The following is a 21,252-nucleotide window of genomic DNA, read 5'->3' as shown; positions in this document are numbered from 1 at the left end:
GAGGGTGTGTGCCTACATAAATCACATACCTTTACTGAAGGTTGCCAGTTTACAATTTTTTTAGCACAAAATGTGCATGTTTCTCCTGTAAAATACTGTTTGTTGTTGCAAAATTTTAAAAAAGTACAATTTTAAAACCAAATATGGAGGGCTGTCTGCTGTAGATTTCATACGTTTAGGGCAGTGGTCCCCAAACTTTTGCGGGTCATGCTCCCCCTTGCCCCTGTTTTGTGCCTCCCCCCCACCCCCCCAAGGGTCAGGAATGGGGCCGTGGCTCCGGGGGCGGGGGAAACGCGGCCAGGAGTAAGAGGGCTGACATTGGGGATGGGGCTGGGGCTGGTAGTGGGGCCGCGCCAGGGGCCAATGCTGTGGGTTGGGTGGGAACAGTGCTGCGCCAAGGCTGGGGCCAGGACCAGTGCAAGGGATGCAGCTGGGGATGGAACTGGAGCAGAGCTGGGGATGGGGGAGGGGCTAGCTGGCGGTCCCTCCCTGCCCCCCTGTGGGGGCTAGCCTAGGCCCCGCCATGCACCTGGATGTTCCTTTGCGCGCCACAGTTTGGGGACTGTCTAGAGGGTTAGAACCAGATTTTGTGCCCTGCAATGCTCTTGACTTGTGATTTATGCCATGCATATTAGTCCTTCACCCTCATTGCTTAAGAATATAGACACAGTCTTTCTCAAATCACCCAGCAAGATCTTCACATTCCTCAAAAATCTTTCTGACAGGCTGTGCAGTGGACTACTGCGGAAAGTCCAGCTGTCTAGCTTGATTTTAAGATGGGTAGTTGTAAGATGTGAGCTAATGTTGAGGGGTAACTAAAACGTGCATTTCTGGGTATAAGCCGATCCCTCCTGGAGTCCGGAATGGATTTGTCCTCCACAGACATAGTTGTACAATTAACCAGGCACATTTCGAAACATGTATTATTTCCCCACTCCGGTCACCTTTTTCAGGAACACCAGGATGAGCTTGAGGGTTGGATTAAGCAAATTTCTGCATCGGGAGATATTTGCAGAGAGAGCTGTTTTGTCTGATCTCTTAAAACCAGTTGTTATAGAGGAGCCAATGAGATGGTGGTGCAACTAAAAATGAAAACTAATTCACAGTGAGATGGGTGTCTGACATTCTTAGCTGAGCGTTGGAAGTGTGCATGAGAGAAAGCATTAATTTGCTAAATAACTTGGCATGTTTGGCTTTGGTTGGTGCTGAAAGCGAGTAATGGCTGGTTCTGGGACATGGTGACCCATTATGTTTTATTCCCTTCAGGTTTAGGAGGACAGGAAGTGATGTAGAACTCGTCTGCTATTTTAAAAAAGCAAGTGGCACGCGCAGGAGAGGCTCAGCAAACTGGCAGCACTTGTATTCTGAAGCTGTAGTAGAAATATCTGCCTGCTGTTTTTATAAGATTTGTTTTTTGCCTGACTAGTTTTAACTGGCACATACATATCCCTTTGTGCTCTTTCAAAGTCGCATGTGTTTTGGGGAGCAGATTAACTATTAATAAGAACAGAGAGAGAATGAAAGGATGAGTAAATACCGTCTTAACAAGTTCTCTGCCTTCTCCAAAGAATTAATGATTGATTGGACTGGCTTTCACAGAACCAGACAGAGCCTTTCAGACTCGGTGACTGGAAAAGGGATTGGCGAATGCACAGTTGTGTCCCACAGGCAGGTAGTAGCCTCAGCTCTACTTGGCCGAAGTGAGTACAAGAGTAATGTTGCTCAGTAGTAATTGAGGCTCTACTAGATTGTAGATTTAGTTACAATGTTAATGTAACTCTCTTGGGGTGAGAGGTCCTGTTTAGCATGGCGAACAATGTCTTTAAACTACCTCGTCCTCACTTGAATTTCATCAGTGGCTATTCATGCCCTGAAGTAGTAGTTTGCAGTCTAGATACTGCTTATGGGGCAGCCCTCCCAAAGTGAAAGGGGCATATTTTTGCAGCTCCTGTTGATAACCAACATCTCAGGTTGGTGCAGTCTCCTTCCTAAGGAGCCCATGAGAGCGTCACACGGTGCTTATGATGACCAGTTTCCCCCCGTCTTTATTGGAAGGTGGGATCAGAAAAGCATACTGAGAATTTGTCATTTGCTTGATTGGTTTAATGTTGCAAACTTGTTTTTCTTTTTTTGGTTTTGGCCAACTGAAAAGCACCTGGAGTGAGCAGTGAATATTATAAATCCTTTCCGCAGCTTCCTACATGCTGGGAGACTGTGTATGCACCAGTGGTGGCACTTATTAACTGCATCCTGGAAGTTGGACCCTGTGACCCATTTATTAAATGCATGTTTCCAAGAAATAAACGGAGGTGTGGAATGAGAGGGAAACTTTAGTTTAAACATTCCGAAGTTAACAGAAATGCTTGGGCTTTATTGACATTATGAAAGCATTTGAATCTCTGGGAAGTGCAGGACACGTCATTTTCTGGCAGAAGGCTTATTTTAGAATATGTCTGTTGGATGTTAGTGCAGGGCTGCTGACCTGGGATGTTATCTTAAACCATGAACACTTAAGTTCAGAACAGTGTTCAGGGAGTGCTGAACTCTCTCCATCTGCACTCGACCAATAATCCTGCTGCTGGATTTTGGAAAGGTTATGATACGAGCTTTGGGATCGCTGCAATTGAACTTAATCATTATTAATTCCTCCAACCCCCTGCACATCTTAAAAAAACAAAAGGTTTAACATCATTTATCTTCAATGAGCAGCCATGGAGTTGTACAATTTTACAGATGAAAATATTTGCTTTGCTGGAGCGCAGAGTTTTAACCTGTAGTCCAGTAAATCATATTTGATGTTGATTTATCAGTGCCCTTGTGTATTATATATCGGTTAATGGAGGTTTAGCAATTATGCTCAAAGACAGACAAGTACATATATTACATAGTTTTTAATCCTCAATAAATTGAGTTAGTATGTTAAATACACAGTCGGGATCCTTAATTGAAAATATTGCTAGAAAAGTCTTCCCTCACGTTGATCCGCATAAGAAACATGCCAGTGAAACTAGGACTAATTTATGTAATATAATTAAAAAACAACCACCAACCAAACTGCACTTTTTGCCTTCTAGAGATAGAATATTCTTTTAGAAATCTCTGTGAGGAGAAAAAGAAAATCTGTCTGATCAACATGACAAGTTTGTTCGTATATGGTAAGCACGTTATGGTTTTAGGACGTGCCTTGTTTTGCTAATTAAAATGCCACTTAATGTCACAAAACAACAGACATGGAGCGTTCCATATAGGTACAGAAGGTAGATGAAAGATGGAATTTCAAGTTAATTTGTGGATTAAAAAATCTTCCTCATCCTAATTCTGTTCTCCATCTCCCGGCTAGTCACACATGGCAAAACTGGCAGCCTGTAAGGGTACAGAAGAGAAGACTGAGGGGGGATTTGATAGCTGCTTTCAACTCCCTGAAAAGGGGGTTCCAAAGAGGATGGATCTAGACTGTTCTCAGTGGTACCTGATGACAGAACAAGGAGTAATGGTCTCAAGTTGCAGGGGGGGGGTCTAAGTTGGATATTAGGAAAAACTTTTTCATTAGGAGGGTGGTGAAGCACTGGAATGGGTTACCTAGGGAGGTGGTGGAATCTCCTTCCTTAGAGGTTTTTAAGGCCCGGCTTGGCAAAGCCCTGGCTGGGATGATTTAGTTGGGGGTTGGTCCTGCTTTGAGCAGGGGGTTGGACTAGATCCCTCCTGAGGTCCCTTCCAACCCTGAGATTCTGTGATTCTGTGATACTGCTAAATATAAATGATTTTATTTCAGTGTTTTTCCCCTTTTTAGAGTAGTTTGCTTTTGGTTCAGTTCTTGCCAGTGGTGGCTCAGTGTATTCTTGGAAAGTGATAGACTCTCTGTTGGCACAGTGCAGATTAATAGAACCAGCAGTTGTTCACTTTATTTGGTACAGGTAAGCAATTGCCTGGTATCGCCAGGGGGGCGTTTCCTCCCTGTGCTGTGCAAAGTTGCCTTGGACTACACTGTCATTTGTGGAACGGAGGAGCGTGCATTCATCATAGGATGTTTTAAAGCTGCATTAACTGCAGAGGCTGCTGTTATTTTGTCAGAAGTGGAGAAAACTTTGCTGACTACATTGTCACACCTCCTTCACTCTCTGTAGTCTTTCCCTTCACTTCTGCTATAGGCCAGGATCCCTGCTGGACTTACAGGGAAAGGCCACTCATATCACCAGAAGGTAAAATTCCTGGGTTTTGGCAGGACAGTGTAGTCTAATGGTTATAGAAGGGGAACCAGGTGACCAGACTTCTGTTCCTGGCTCTGTCACTGACCTACTGTCTCATTGTCAAATCACTTAGAATCATAGAATCTCAGGGTTGGAAGGGACCTCAGGAGGTCATCTAGTCCAACCCCTGCTCAAAGCAGGACCAACGCCAGCTAAATCATCCCAGCCAGGGCTTTGTCAGGCCAGACCTTAAAAACCTCTAATGAAGGAGATTCCACCATCTCCCTAGGTAACTCATTCCAGTGCTTCACCACCCTCTTAGTGAAAAAGAGACCATTACTCCTTGTTCTGTCATCTGGTACCACTGAGAACAGTCTAGAGCCATCCTCTGTGGAACCCCTTTCAGGCAGTTGACTCCCTTTCAGGTATAGAGACTTAACATCTCTATACCTCAGGGTTTGTCCATACTTGAAATGCTACAGTGACTCTGCTGTAGCACTGTAGTGTAGATGCTGCCTGTGCCCCCCCCCCGAGCGCAGCAAGTTACAGCGCTGCAAAGCGCCAGTGTAAATAGTGCCCCAGCACTGGGAGCGCGGTTCCCAGTGCTCTAAGCTAATCCCCACGGGGAGGTGGAGTACTTGCAGCATTGCGAGAGCTCTCTCCCAGCGCTGGCACTGCGACCACACTCGCACTTCAAAGCGCTGCCGCGGGAGCACTCCCGCAGCAGCGCTTTGGAGTTTCAAGAGTAGCCAAGCCCTAAATCTGTAGTGTAGCTGTTTGTAATCCTCAGAGATCCTCAGAAACTTTGCACATAGATTGAAGCTTATTTTTATGTTAGTGCTAATTCTTTTTAAAAGAATTTTCCTTAAAATACTTGGGGAATCACTTAACGGGACACTTCTAAAAACCATATCAATGAAAACAAATCCATACTAGTTTGCTTAAGACTGTAAAAATGAATTTTGACACCATCAGCTCAGGATTAAACAAAGACTGTGAATGGCTAGCCAACTACAAAAGCAGTTTCTCCTCCCTTGGTGTTCACACCTTTACTGCTAGTAGAGGGCCTCATCCTCCCTGATTGAACTAACCTCGTTATCTCCAGACTGATTTCTGGCCTGCATATTTATACCTGCCTCTGGAAATTTCCATTATATGTGTCACCCATGAAAGCTCATGCTCCAATACGTCTGTTAGTCTATAAGGTGCCACAGGACTCTTTGTTGCTTTTTGCAGATCCAGACTAACACAGCTACCCCTCTGATACTTAAAACTGAATGAATTTTGAGATTTTTGGTTCTATACAAATGTAGTTTGATATTCTTTGACAGAAAGTGGTTTTTTTGTCTTTGTTAGTCACTGAAAATTTTATTTTCCCTTCTCTGTGGGAGAATTGATGGCTTGTAGATTTTTTAAAATTTCCAGCCGTCTCAAGCATTGTGCAAGTGGATCGCACAGTGCTGGTGATTGTTTGCCGGATTTAAATGCACCAGTGTCTTTGCATGCCAAATATGTGCTGTCCTTCTCTTGTGGGTGAAAACAGTTACACTTGCAAAGTGGCAAGGGAAAAACTCAGGCCGAGACTTGTCCTCTAAAGTTGCTTAAATATGCTGAAGAGATTTCATAATTTCTTAAATTGCAAATATCAACTGTGTTAAGTTAAATTGTAGTACAGTACATTGGATTCCAGCTGTGTTTTTTTAAATTATAATAATTTGCATTTGAAGATTTTCATTAGTGACTGAATATAACTGCAACAGGTATTGCTTCTTTGGTAATCATTCTACATTAATTTCCATTTAATCAGTGTTATTGTTACTCATTGCTCAGAAGGATTCACAGTGCACTTGTTTGGTAGCTGGATGGCTTCTTTGTCTTCACAGCAAGGTTAACTCTTGATTATAACGCAAGCATTGCCTTTAAGTTGATTCACAAAAACTTTCATTCAAGTGTGGTGCTGCTATTTAGTTGAGTTGGCCATCATGGGGGGCAGAGAGGTATGGGCTAACGCTCAGGTGAGCACAACTTGTCAGCTGCTATTCTGAATGCTCTTAATTGTGGATGCAGGTTAATGCCACTCAGATGCTGCTAGACTTTCAATGTCTTCCCACAATTCCCCAGCTGTTGCCACTGCTCCATCTCTAGGTACAGCTGCCGTGCTCTTAGCAAAGCATAGTGTGCTTGTCATGGCAACAAGCCTCTGCTGAAATACGTGTCCCTGCTTCACCTGCTCTGTATCAGCCTCCTTTTTTTCCAAAATGAGGGTCACATGGATTGTGCTAATGCCAGCATTTGGCACAGACCAGTTTGAATGGAGAGTTGCCAGATTAACCCCACTTCCAGGCACGTACCCAGAAAGGGCAGGCAAACTTTGACTGGAAGCTCTTTGGGGCAGGGACTAGTTTTTTATGTGTTTCTACAGTGCCCATCACAGTGGGGTCTTGATGTTTGACTAGGGCTCCTAGGCTCTGCCTTCATACAATTATTAATAATTTCCCCCGTAAGAGACTGCAAAATAATTAATGGAGTGGCTCAGTTTACTGCAGTGCTATGAACCAGGGTAAGGGTGGCAGCTCAAGTGTTGTTTTCATTGTGGCTGTTCTCACTCGAGGAAGGCTAACGTGAGGGAAATAACTTGAGTGCAGGTCCATTGAGTTAACTCTGCAGCAAGGACAAACCCTTAGTCTTTAAACTCTATTCAGGAAGGAAAAATACTATTATGGGACAAGCCCAAATTTTAGAACAGTGACTTGTCAGTGCTGACCTGGCTTACAGAATGCTTAGATGTGGATCAAAAGACATCAATATGACATGCTTTGTATAGTGATGCTTATTTATACGAACACAGTAGACTATAGACCCTTGGGAGTGATACAGTTCATCTACACAGTGTATTTTATTTTAATACATGGATCTGGGGCTTAACTTGACAGAAGCAATTTGAAAGATTGAAAAACTTAGTTACCATTGAAAAGTCAATAAAGAAAAACTACTATATATACACATGGCTGTGTCAGTTACAACTTTTGAAGGAGCTTGACTTATTTTATCCCTGGAATTGAGGGTGCCTAAGGTTGTAATGTAATGATTATTTTAAAAAGTTTAGAAGATAGGAATTTCCAGAATGGATTGGACCAGTGGCCTATATGTTCCAATATCCTGGTTCTGACAATACAAGACGCTTCATTTCTTGCCTCAATCTCTGCTGCAGAAAGCCGTTAAGGAATAACCTGCCCAGTGGAAAAAAGTTCTTTCCAACCCTGGAGGATGGCTTATGTGGCTCCCTTGAGTTACCGCTATCTCTAGCGGCAGATTGATAAATCTGGCTCAGTTGCAAATTCTCCCATGCAGTGCTGCTATCAGGATCTGCATGAGTTACAACAGCCTCTAGGCTCCTTTAATTTATGGCAGGGGAGCGAACTGGATGCTTGGCTTGCCTGGGTTGGCGGAGCACAAAAGTGGTCTTCTGAAGCTACGTTTGAAAAATCTTCCACCCCTAGAACACTCCTAAGATGCTCTTAGGCCATATCAGCTATTGACATTTTGGGGGGGCTGGAAAAAGTATTGTTACTCCTCCTTATCCTGGCTAGGTGGGTAGTAAAAGTAAGTTGAACTTTGAGTTTCTCCAGAGTTTCTGCTGTGAAGGGGATTCTACAGCCTTTCCTGGAATTTGTGAACTGGTTTAAATTCAAGCAGGCTCTGTTCCACAGTTGCTTGTCTTCAGAAACAGGAACATGTTTTCCCTCCCCTCCCCTAGCCTGTTCCCAGTAAATTTGCATCTTTTGCTTTTCATATCCAACCAATTGTGTGCTGTGCGGTAAAGCATCTACAAACATTTGGGAATGGGGGGAGGGGTTTCTCTTCAATATACTGTGGGCTAGGCAGCTATCTTTCAGCAGATTAGCAAGAGGAATTTCTATTGCAGGGCTCAATTGTTCAAGGCTCTCCACTCCTTTTGTGCGTGAACAGTGAAAAGTTGTGTTATGACAACGGTTGACCAAATGTTTAATGAAAGCCGCAGCTGGCAGTAACAGAGTTCCCAGACATTCTCCCTTTCTCTCCTGCCTGTCACTGCAAGGTGCAGATATAGTTTGGACCCAGTCTGCTTCACTGACAGATAAATGGTTTTGACTTAAGAATCCGAAGCTCAAACCTTGCACTGAGCAAAATTCTGCTGCTGCTGCAGAGTCATTTGTGTGTTTGTTACTTTGTTCAACAAACAAGCCAATAATTCCTATTTTGAAAGGAAGGTTGTTTTGTTTTTGTTTTTTACATGTTAGCAGTGTGAACAAAGCACACTATGAATGCTGCTGCATTAGCACCTTGATTGACCCTTGGGATGTGTGGAAAGAGAATTTATATAGCATTCTCCAGCTGAGCAAAGTCATGCAGCTCCATGGAATTTGGTCTCCTTTAAAGGAGGCCTTCACTGGTAAAACTGACTTTGGAATGTGCAATGTTGTTATGGCACTTAAAGAGCATCGGAGGAAATTAAGAATCAGGATGTGTACCTGATTATTTAGCCAGGATTCCGCGTCCCAGCTGAGACACTGTCATCTTTTTAGTCACGTTTACGAAGTTCAGTGGCCTGCAGTGCTATTTTACAGTCCCAAATAAAGGCAAACACTACATACAGAAGGCCCCTCCTACGTCAGTTGACCATAGTCTCAATTCTTGATCATGCCTCCTTTAGTGACAGGTATGGACAAAGCTTACATACCAGCGCATCGCTGGTTTAGCCAGTAAAAGGAAGAAATGAAGAATTTGTAATAGTTAAATCTAAAGCATAAAACGGTTGCAGAGCACTACACAAGGCATAAAGCCAAGCTAGCTTTTCTTAGTTCAATTGCTAAGAATCCTGTTTCGATTCCAACAGGAGACACAGTTATCAACACACCGAATTTTAGTAGCAACCCACTGACTAATCACAGTGGTTGAACTCATTCTCCAGACAATATTCTGGAGTTTGTGGCCAGGGGGTTCTGCCTTCTTGGGGATACATGAAACAGTGTAACTGTAGATGATATTCACATAAGGCTACTGTGTTGCAGCTCCTTGATCCAGAGCTGACAGGTAACTTGGCTAGTACTTTAGGGGCATGCTGGGTGCAGATTGTTTTAGTAATAAGAAATCTTAAAACATAAGGCAGAAATATTTGCCCAACACAAAAGCCATTTAGCAATTGCATAGTTCAGGCACTGCATTAGACAAAGGAATTCCTCACTGGAATAAAACCCTTCTTGCTCGCTCTCAGCTGTGGTATATTAGAAACTTGATAATTTATACTAATTGGAGAACTGTTTCTCTGGCACTTACGACCAGGGTTTCTGATCCTGGCACCCTATGCCAGTCTTATTTTCCTGCTGCTCTGTGTGAAGTTGATTTGGAGAGGATCAAAGCTAATGGTGAATTAACAAACAGTAGCCTTGGCTTTTTTTTGTTTGTTTTTTGCATTTAAACTGATCTTTAGACTGCAGGGAACATTGTCTTCCCTTCCTTTATTTGCATTCCAGTAGCACCTAGAAGCTCCCTACCAAGATTGGAGCCTAAGGCCATGTCTACATCTAAAGTTTTGCAGCGCTGGTTGTTACAGCTGTATTAGTACAGCTGTATAGGGCCAGCGCTGCAGAGTGGCCACACTTACAGCAACCAGCGCTGCAAGTGGTGTTAGATGTGGCCACACTGCAGCGCTGTTGGGCGGCTTCAAGGGGGGTTCCGGGAACGCGAGAGCAAACCGGGAAAGGAGACCAGCTTCGCCGCGGTTTGCTCTCGCGTTCCGCGAACCCCCCTGCAAACCGCAGGGAAGGAGACCTGCTTGCTCGGCGGTTCGGGGAACGCGAGAGCAAACCGGGAAAGGAGACCCGCTTCGCCGCGGTTTGCTCTCTCGTTCCCGGAGCCACCCAGCAAACCGCAGGGAAGGAGACCTGCTTGCTCGGGGCTCCGGGAACGAGAGAGCAAACCGGGAAAGGAGACCCGCTTCGCCGCGGTTTGCTCTCTCGTTCCCGGAGCCACCCAGCAAACCGCAGGGAAGGAGACCTGCTTGCTCGGGGCTCCGGGAACGAGAGAGCAAACCGGGAAAGGAGACCCGCTTCGCCGTGGTTTGCTCTCTCGTTCCCGGAGCCACCCAGCAAACCGCAGGGAAGGAGACCTGCTTGCTCGGGGCTCCGGGAACGAGAGAGCAAACCGGGAAAGGAGACCCGCTTCGCCGCGGTTTGCTCTCTCGTTCCCGGAGCCACCCAGCAAACCGCAGGGAAGGAGACCTGCTTGCTCGGGGCTCCGGGAACGAGAGAGCAAACCGGGAAAGGAGACCCGCTTCGCCGCGGTTTGCTCTCTCGTTCCCGGAGCCACCCAGCAAACCGCAGGGAAGGAGACCTGCTTGCTCGGGGCTCCGGGAACGAGAGAGCAAACCGGGAAAGGAGACCCGCTTCGCCGCGGTTTGCTCTCTCGTTCCCGGAGCCACCCAGCAAACCGCAGGGAAGGAGACCTGCTTGCTCGGGGCTCCGGGAACGAGAGAGCAAACCGGGAAAGGAGACCAGCTTGATTACCAGAGGCTTCCTCCTTCCACGGAGGTCAAGAAAAGCGCTGGTAAGTGTCTACATTGGATTACCAGCGCTGGATCACCAGCGCTGGATCCTCTACACCCGAGACAAAACGGGAGTACGGCCAGCGCTGCAAACAGGGAGTTGCAGCGCTGGTGGTGCCCTGCAGATGTGTACACCTTCAAAGTTGCAGCGCTGTAACTCCCTCACCAGCGCTGCAACTTTCTGATGTAGACAAGCCCTAATTGCGCTAGGCACCTTACAAACTGAGACAGTCCCTACCTCGATTTTTATTTACAATCTAAATAGGCAAGACAAGCAAAGGGTGGCAGAGGGAACAGGAGCAGATAGGCGAAACAGCTTGGTTACACAGCAGGACAGAGCCAAGAACAGAACCCAGGTGTCCTGACTCCTAATGTAGTACCCCTGCCTACTGAATCATACTACGTCTCTTTAACATTTGCATGTTCTGACCGAGGTGCCGTATACTCTGTATCAAGGAGCTGAATTTGGGAACAAAGCCCCCTTGGGCTATTGATGCTGCAGACTAGAAAGTCTCCAGTATCTTACCATAAATTAAAACAGTGATGATCTTGCTGGAATACAGCATGTGAAAATGAGTAGTACAATTGGAGCAGGAGCTCCTGTGCTATTTGGTTAAATATATTCCATTTATTTTACGCTGGTCCCATATTTTCAGTGTTTAATGGGCTGCAGATTTCTGTATCGATAATGCAGAACTGCATCATATAGCTGAGGTCAGCAGGAAGATGGAGGTTTGGGTAGGTGGGGTAGGGTGAATTGAGTCTTGGGCACCTAGGGGGGCATGCAAAGGTGGGATAATCAGACATTACCTCATGCATCTGAGGAAGTGGGTATTCACCCACGAAAGCTCATGCTCCAAAACGTCTGTTAGTCTATAAGGTGCCACAGGATTCTTTGCTGCTTTTACAGATCCAGACTAACACGGCTACCCTCTGATACCAGACATTACCGTTAACTGAATGTTTCTGCTAGTGTCCAGCAGTAAAATAGTTAACAAAGTTGACATTTAAATGGTCCTGTGGATTTTAAAATTGGCAGTCTAAAGTAATGAACATGTATAGTTCACGTGTGTTGTTTCAGGTTGTCTGGAGACTCAAGAAGATAGCACTGCATTGATTTACCCTTGGTTCCTGTTTTTCAGATTGTATTTCCTAGCCTGTGAAAACCAAACAAACAACAAATTTAGATATTGGTGCCTAATTCTGCAGTGTGGGGTGGAGTTGGTAAATTCCATAGCTCTGGCTGGAATAAGCAACATATTGTTATGACACAAGAATAGCCGGAAACCTGTGTGGTGGCTCTGAAAGTCTTCAGATCTCTGGAACCATAACAACAATGTAAAACAGGGATGGGCAACCTTTGGCATGCAGCCCACCAGGGTAAGGTCCCTGGCAGGCCGGGCTGGTTTGTTTACCTGTTGCGTCCCCAAGTTTGGCCGATTGCAGCTCCCACTGGCCACGGTTCGCTGCTCCAGGCCAATGGGAGCTGCAGGAAGCGGTGGCCAGTACGTCCCTCGGCCCGCGCCGCTTCCCACAGCCCCCATTGGCCCGGAGCAGCGATCCGTGGCCAGTGGGAGCTACGATCGGCCGAACCTGTGGACGTGGCAGGTAAACAAACCGACTCGGCCTACCACGGGGCTTACCCTGGTTTGCCACATTGGAAAGGTTACGGTTCCCTGATAAAAGATTACCCATAGTCACCTTAACCTGCGAGCCTGAGAAGCTTTAACCTGCTGAGATCTTTGCTTTCATGTCATCATGATTAAGTGTTTGAAGCACTGATAGACACAGCAGAAGCTCCTTTCCCTTCCCAGGTGTGCTGAGTATCCGAGTTTTTAAAGGCCAGGTACACCCACAGGGAGGAGATATTTTGCATTCACAACTAAAGACTAAAATATTGCGATCACGTAGTTCAGAATTACCCTTCAACCACTGTTGGGAAAACAAAACGTGTCACATAGTGAAGATGATGCTTCAGCTAAACAAGAAACCCCCTGCCTTTTCCACGTGATATTCCTCTGTAATGTTTTCTGCCTGCTTTCCCCATCTATAACATGGAGATGATACTTTCTTGTGTCAGAGGGGTGATTTCATGTTTGCAGAGAGCTTTGAGATCTTTGCACAGAAGGTACGTTATAAGTAGAAAGTATTATAACATTGATTTTTACGATTTGGTCTCTTTGCGGAATGTGATTTTTGTAATACACAGCACACTAATAATGGATATAGAATGAAACTATGCTAGCTGGCTGCATTCATGAATTTAGAAGCTGCTTAGCTGCAAAAACAAGTTCATAGGAATTAGGAGGATTGCAGGCTTTATCCCCGAATCTATATGCTGCTTGGGTAGGGGTGCAGAGATCTGCTCGCATGGAGCAGCTTTCAGGATTGAGCCTAAGTGTATGTCTTGACTGCAAAATTAGCCCAGCCTGTTACTCAGTGTTGCCCCTAGCCCACCCATCCACACACATCACTCCCACCTGAGCTTAGTGGTACTTTCAGATGAGCTGGTAACTCACCAACCGGAATGAGGATGCAGGCTAAATAACTCCAGTGCTGATAATCTTCCAGTGCCTTCCTACTATCCTCCTACCCCCCTTCCATATGCCCCAAAGGGCAGACACGTTATTTCGCAACTCACTGGGAAGGAATCAGAGAGAAGCTCAGCTTACTGCAAAGCAGAGAACCTTGGAGTATGCCCCCAGAAGCCCTAGCACCGCCAGTGAGGATGTGGTAACTCAACTGTGGCTTGGCAGGGTGGATGCTCACCCCTGTTCTAGGCTAACCCCAGCATGCACACCTTGATGCTGATTATGCAGGCTACCTCTGCAGTGAAGACACGCCCTTAGAAACAAATGCTTTACCATGAGTCTGTTTCAACCCTTGTCTTCTGAAGAATTGACAATAAAGTCCCATAGACCTTTTGTATCTGTATGTCTCTAGCTCTGCAATGTCAGATCTTCATCTACACAAGGTCCTGATACTGGCTACAGAGGAAGGATGGTCCAGTAGCTAGGGCACTAGCCAGTGGGCAACCTGGGTTTAATTCCTTACTCTGCCACAGATTTCTGGTGTGACCTTGGGCATGTCACTTAGCCTCTCTGTGCCTCAGTTCTCCATCTGTACATTGGGGCTAATGGCACGTCCTTACCTCCCAGGAGGTTGTAGGGATAAATATACTATATTGTGAGGTGTTCAGATAATACAGCAATGGGGAGGGAGACATATAAATACTTAAAGTAGAAAGATACATTCTCATTTATACCAAGCCCTTTATTCTGTCAGGAGAAGGTAAAGTGGCCTTAGTGTACATTGCCATCCTCCCCAAGAAGGTTTTCCCTTAGACTGTGTTTCTGCTAACCCAGTGGTAGCACCGATAGGAATAGTATCAGAGGGGTAGCCGTGTTAGTCTGGGTCTGTAAAAGCAGCAGAGAGTCCTGTGGCACCTTATAGACTAACAGACATATTGGAGCAAGAGCTTTCGTGGGTGAATACCCACTTCGTCAGATACATGTAGTGAAAATTTCCAGGGGCAGGTATAACTGCCAACAGAAATGTTTCCCCAAAATTGCCTAGTGTAGAACACGCCTCAGGTGACTTTCTTTTTCTGTGTCAGGCCTGTAGGATGTTCTCTTTGAACACTCCTTTTTGGTCTGTACTCAGGGCACAGACAAGCTCAAACCTGATTTTTGCCTTGTGGTTTTTTTTAAAAAAGGGTTGTAATATAATCTCTGGACAAATTGCACTTTAATTGTAGTTGTGCTATGAATATGGACTTGGCTCTCAAATGTTACTCTTAGTTTAAACTGTAGTTTGACTTTTATTTAGATAAACGTCGTTGAGTTCATAGTGAAATGGATATCTGCACTAGGCTAGTATAGATTTAAAGGTCTCCTGAGTGTTTTAAAAGATGGCAGGAGCGTACAGGACAGCATATTTTTAAAATAGATGCTTATACGATATTTCAGACCTAGATACTAGTGTAGCTATTAAGGGTCTACACTGTGCTGTTAATAGGCATTGTCCTCTTTCACTGCAGGTATTTGCAGAAGATTGCATGTTTCATGCTAGCCAGAGAAGACTTTTGAAGTAGTGCAACTTTTCCACGTGTGAGGGAAAAATTACACAGTTCCCAGTGAGCAATTGAGCATTCTGAGCAGCTGAATTTTTGGGGGTTTATTTAAACCTAAGGCATCAACCTTTTTGGGTCAGATTCAGAGGCGGGATATGGACAGTACAAACTCCAGATCAGCGAGAGGATGTAACCTCCGTGCAGAGGAGGCAAAAGGCCTGAGTTGTAGCAGGTGTAATAGCCTAAAGCAGGCTGTCGAATGATGTAAAACTAAAACAGGCCCCCTCATATTTATCTTATATTTCTGGGCACTTGCTTTTTTTCCTGCTACAACCCCACCTATATGCCTCTTCCTTTTGTATGTCATGCTTGTAACAATTTACCAACACCACCTGCATCATATTAATTAGCCCCCATTTGAGTCTTGCACATTGTTAGTTGATTGGGTTTTAATCAGCATTTACTCTATCAGTAAGTCCTCCTTACCTGAATTCTGTCATCCTTACCTGTAATGTGGGGTGTACTGATCATGCAGATGTGGGAATGGAACTTGGGGAGTTGAGGGTTTCACAAAGCTATAGCAAAGCGTAGTTCTTTAGAACTGGTGCCATGTATTTGTTTTCTCACACGATTTTGTTCATTAATTGTTCTAGTCTGCCCAAGGGTTATTCACTGCAATGGTGGTGAGTGTTTGCGCAATCATGTTCCCAATAATTTGGCACAATTGTGGATGAAGTACATGCAGCACCATGTAGTGAGTTCCAGGCCAAAGTCTATGGTAAAAAGGAACCATTCAGACATATTGATGGATGTAGCCTTGTTAGAAAATGTATTGTATGTATTGAGACGATGATTCACTAATATAATGCACAGGGAAATGTTCTGTTTATCTGCGATCAGTAGCTCGGTTATGAATAACCAGTAAGAAAACAATAAACTTAAATGTATCCTATTAAGATAAATTAACTGCATATATTAATATGAATAGACGAAAACCTAGGGAATACCTGTGTATGTTCTGCTAGTAGAAACAAAATATTTGGCTCAATTACTCAGCAGAAAGTTTCCCTTCCCCCTCCATCCGATTTTCTTAAGTGCTCTTGTAAAACAGCAGATCATCTCACAATGCAATCCAGAATAATTAAGATGACCTGGTTTTGCTGAGCACAGTGACTGTAGTTTGCTGATCCCACTGTCTCTTATTTTAACAGAAACCTGAGCTACAACAAGTTGACAGAGATCGATCCTTCTGCCTTTGCAGAGCTGCCGAACTTACGGGAAGTGTAAGTATTTTTTCCAAGGCTTTAATTTTATTTTTGCCAGGATGGCTCAGTGGAGCATGGAGCAATAGGAAACTGTATACAGTTTCCCAAGACACCCCTTAGTTGACTTGCATCAGCAGATCGGACTTGGTGTATTTTTCATACTGTACCTATGTGCTACTTTTTCTGTAAATCAGTCAATTAGTAGACCACAACATCTCAATTAAACTGGCATGCAGCTATTGGAAATCATTGGTGTTTGCCTCACTCTCTCCTTCATGCATGGCTCTGTGGGAGTAATTCAGTTAGCGCACCTGAGCGCACACACGACTCTGCTGAAAGACTATCCCTGCGGCAAGGCAGAACGGACTGAGCCGTGACATCTGATGCCAGCCTAACCCAAATCTCCCAGGAAACAAAGGTGTAGTGTAATGGACGAGAAAGCACTTAACTCTGTCTCTTCCTGCCTCTGGAGTTTGTATTGCTTTTGGAACCAGTACAAATTTTGTTTGCAGTCTGCTTTGAGAACCTAAAACGATGGGTTTTATTTCATGTTTTGGGGGGGAGGGGAGGGACTGGTGAAGTACAGAGTACTAGTAAAAGAGATCCCCTCATCACAGATAATATCATCAGAAGGAATTTCGACCCTGGACTTGCAAGCTCTCGTAACTCCGATCTCTGTAAACATTCACTGGTTGTTGCCCACGTTACTGCTCTGATTGTCAGATGTTATTAGCACTTCCATGGGCTCTGACTTGGGGTAGTGAAAAATGAAAGTGACTCAATGTCTTCAGTGGTGGGTTGAGGTAATGGTCTTTCATTAGAATGTTAAATTACTGGCATGCTTGAGTTTTGGTTTCTGTTGGAAAAGCTACTGATGCCCCCTGGGAAGCTGGGGAAACATTTCCTTTTAGAAATGTCACTGTGCACTGTAGATATTATGTGTTTCTTCTTGTCCTTCATCCCCTTTCATTAAGCATTAGCTCTTGTGCCTGATCCTGATATCCTCAGACAGCCAAAACAATTTAAATCAGCTGGAGTCTTGACTGACTGATGCCTGCAGGATTGGACCCTACAGATGAACCTGCTACTTCTCCTCCTGCCTAATCTTCTGTGGCCCTCCTGATTACAGAGCAGTCAGTTGGTTATTAAGTAACAGGTTCGTGATTTTAGGTGAGGAATATGCAGCAAGAGGAGCTGGAGTGCTCTAAAACAAGCATGATTATTTATAAGAGCAACAATGAGAAAAAGAGAGAGATGTAGACGAGCAGTAATGGTTTCTATATAATTACACTTTCCAAGTTAATTAAACTCTGGAAAGGCTTAATTGCTCAGAGTGTAGAGAATAGAGCCACAGAGCCAGTCCCACTGGTCTTGTGTCATTGAATGTTACCCTAACACATAGTGGCTTGGTGATGGGTTTATATATGAAAGTACCTGAAGACATATGACCTCAGGGGTAGCTGGAGGTATGAAGATTGGATGCTTGGCACCTCAATTCTTACTGCTTATATTGCAGCCGTTGAGGATGGGGCTCCATTGCGCTAGGCACTGTACCAATACAGAGTAAGAGAATCTCTGCCCTGAAGACTTTACCACCTAGAACGAGGGAAGGGATGCAGCACAAGCAAAGTGGAGGAAGACCCTTCTCATGCCTCAGCCCATCTCTCAGTGGTCTCTCAGTGAATCAAGATGAGAATTGAGGTCTGGGAGAGAATTGAGATCTGGGAGCGTTATCTCTGATTGAGCCACTTTGCTGGGATAGACATAAAGGAGTGTTGCCAAATTAAAAATCACACTGAAGTGAGAGAACTGTTTGCATATTGTTGTTACAAGTCAGTCAGTGCTATAGCAGGATGGCGACATTTGAAACACATCAGAGGAAAATGGGCAAGAGTCTCAATTACATTAAAGCTCCTTTACACCCCTCTGGCAGTTTAAAGGGATCCTACAATGTATGTAAATGGGAATTAAGCCCAAATTATGTAAAATACATTCATGTGTGCGCCTGTGCGCACGCAATATAAACATTGTTTCCAGTTTACTTTGTGTATTTGACTGCACTTTGCATCTAGCCACTGTAGAGTTGGTCAATTACTTTTCCCCTTTTGTGTTTTGCCAGCTTTGCTCACAGTCACAGGGGAGAGAGACTTAACTTTTTCTCTATTTTAAAAAACAAAACAAAACATTGTAAAACCACACAGATTGAAAGGGGGAACTCAGGAGGCAGATGAAGTACCTGAAAACTTCCTGTAACTCTTCTTAGGTGACTGGATTTTTAGTTGGGTTTGTCCTTTTCAATACACACAAACACACCAAATTCAACTCCCCAGTGTGATTTTGATAGTGGCATGGTGACTACTGTATTACCTCCCCCCCTGTACTTTTGAAGATTTTAGGAGAGTGTTAACATCTCTTTTGTTTAATGGTCAAACAAAGTGGACCCCACTTAGTGCATTTTGAAACAGGTAACGTCCATTGGGGTGTGGAGGGTTGTTTATAGGAAATGACTTCACTATGCATTGATTTGGCTGTGCCACAGACTTCCTATCTGCCTTTGTGTGAGTTCTTGCTCTGTGCCTCAATTCTCCATCTGTAAAATGGGAATAATAATCTTTCCTCCTCCTGCTTCTCATGTTAATATGCTATTGGCATTACCTGCAAGCCCATGTGAAAGCAAATACCTTGCATAGTATATGAGAAGCCAAAAGGAAGTTCTGTGGTGGATTAACTGTGGAATTCCCCCCCCCCCCCCGCAAAAAAAAAATTGTTTACAAAACAGGATTAATTTAAATTGCCCTTATCTCTTCCCGTCCTGCACAAAGGATGGCACTGGTCCACTTCTCTTCTATACAGGCTTCTGGTATTTGAGTCTAGGTCAGGTGTAGTTTTGAAGCAGCTGCAAGAAAGATTGCTCTTCTCATTCCTTTGGAGGGGGGGTCCACCGTTTGCCTAGTGGAGTGTGTGTGGGAGTGTCAGATATTTGTGTTGCATTATTATTAATTTTCAGCAGCCATCGTAAGGACCCTTCTGCAGGTTTTCAGAAAGGATTTTTTGCTAAGTGCAGCCGTGCATTGGCCTTTTAACTTCACATTATAGCAGAGTCCTTCAGTCCATGCAGAGGAATAGTTTTAGGAGGGGCAGGGTGGGATTGTGTAAACAGGAATCCAGAAAGATTGTAACAAGAGACCCTGTGAAATTCTACATCATGGAGGGGGCTCCTGGACCCCCAGGGGGTGTTAGTCTTGCAATGAGTGCTACCCTTTACTCTGTCTTGGCAGTGGCATGGCTGTAATTGCTTCAGCATGGTCAGGGGGAAGCAAACAAGATGGCCAAGAAATTAGGTAATTTTGCAGCAGCCAGACAAGCGGCTGTTATAGTAATTAATTGACTAATTCACCATACAAACAAGGGCTCTTTAAACTGAGGAAGAGCTGGTCACATGACACGGATCTGCTTTCACTCAGAGAAATGCTTCTGATATTAGGCTATGGAAGAGACATTTCTGTATCTGATAGCTCAGTAGTAGCAAAACCTCCTCCTCAATTGTTGTTGGCTCTGCAGAACAGTAGCTGATGAGTAATGTTCTTCAGAAAGATTGCAGGTATCCTTATCAGAGCAAATGTTCGCTAGACATGTGACAGATGTGTAAATAGAGTTAGTTACCCTTTTGAGTTATTTAAAGTTATTATATTCAATGTTTTTTAATTAATGGGATTAAGGCAACAAAGTGGTGGCTTGTGCGCCTTTTTTGAGCTACTTGCATGATACTTTTAACGTACCATCCTGGTATGTCCCTGCAGAGAGGCCTAGTGGACAGAGCACTGAGCACTAGGTTTCAGGAGACCTGACTTTTATTCCCAGCTCTGGTACTGACTTTCTGGGAGACCATAGGCATGTCACCTCCCCCTTTCTGTACCTCCAAGACCCCATCTGTTAAATCAGGATAATGATACTGACCCCCCTTGAAAAGTGCTGTGAGTTCTATGGATGAAAAGTACCAGATAAGAGCTAGTTGTGCTCTTCAGTTTCTAAAACAGTTGAGCCAAGCAGCCAGTATCCTGCTTCTTGCCTGAGAGTAAGAATCAAGGTGACACATCAGTGTGGGGAGGAACTAGGATTAATTCCTGGCTGTGCCATGGACTTCCTGTGTGACCATGAACACATTATTATTTACTGGGTATAAGTGTTCCTAGGACTGTGGTTTGACACTCTCTCTCTCTCTCTCTCTCTCTCTCTCTCTCCCCCCCTCCCCCCATCTTGGATGGAGCTTCTCCCACTTATTCTCGAGGAGGCTCTGGTGCTTACACCTGGTCCACACAAAGTTTTTATGAATTTAACCAAACTAATTTTTTTATCAAAATGCTTAAAGTGGTACAGCCGCTGGTGCGGTCACAGTCCTACTGACATAAAAGTGCCTTATACTATAGTTCATTCCCCTAGATGTACAGCAGTAAGTTTAATCACCAATATAACTGCACCCACACTAGCGGGCTATGCTTATACTAGTTTTGAACCAGTATAGTTAAAGTGGTATAAAAATTGTGTGTAGACGAGCTCTTTGGTGGCAAGGGTTTCTCCTACTATGTGTGTGTATCACGTGGATGCTGATCACAACTGAGGCCTATGGGTGCTTCTGCCAGATGAATAGGGGAGGAATAGCTCAGTGGTTTGAGCACTGGCCTGCTAAACCCAGGGTTGTGAGTTCAATCCTTGAGGGGCCATTTAGGGATTTGGGGCAAAAATCGGTCTGGGGCTTGGTCCTGCTTTGAGCAGGGGGTTGGACTAGATGACCTCCTGAGGTCCCTTCCAACCCTGATATTCTGTGACTCTATGAAATGCTGCTGATTGTCATGAGGTCAGGCTTCCATTCCCAGCTGTGCCACAGACTCCATCTCTCCGTGCCTCTGGTTTCCCATTGTGAAATGCCGCTAACGATGCATAACTCACCTGAGGTGTCACAAGGTTTAATTTTGCCTGTGGTGTGGTTGTGCACCGCCTAGCACAAAAGGTGCACATATAATTATCCTCCCTCAAGCTCAGCTCCCATTAGCTTCTGTGGAAGCTGAGCCGGAGTGGGAGTTGTGCCATTAAGTGCTCACAGGTTGGTATGGTGTTCAACTAATGCTTTTCAGCGTGGTGGCTCTC

The 21,252-nt window shown here is 44.6% G+C and overlaps 1 protein-coding gene across 2 annotated transcripts in view; it reads left to right on the top strand.

The window, feature by feature from the left end:
- LRIG1 (leucine rich repeats and immunoglobulin like domains 1) overlaps positions 1 to 21,252 on the top strand; it is a 138,723-nt gene that overhangs the window by 39,345 nt on the left and 78,126 nt on the right. For both annotated transcript variants that reach the window (XM_050957303.1, XM_050957302.1), the window contains exon 2: positions 16,054 to 16,125. In XM_050957303.1, the coding sequence (XP_050813260.1) occupies positions 16,054 to 16,125 (72 nt within the window). The remainder of the gene's footprint in view (positions 1 to 16,053; positions 16,126 to 21,252) is intronic.

Source organism: Gopherus flavomarginatus, chromosome 6, assembly GCF_025201925.1.
Source record: "Gopherus flavomarginatus isolate rGopFla2 chromosome 6, rGopFla2.mat.asm, whole genome shotgun sequence".
In the NCBI taxonomy this organism is placed as follows: Eukaryota; Metazoa; Chordata; order Testudines; family Testudinidae; genus Gopherus; species Gopherus flavomarginatus.
This window is presented reverse-complemented; position numbering and strand designations above follow the sequence as displayed.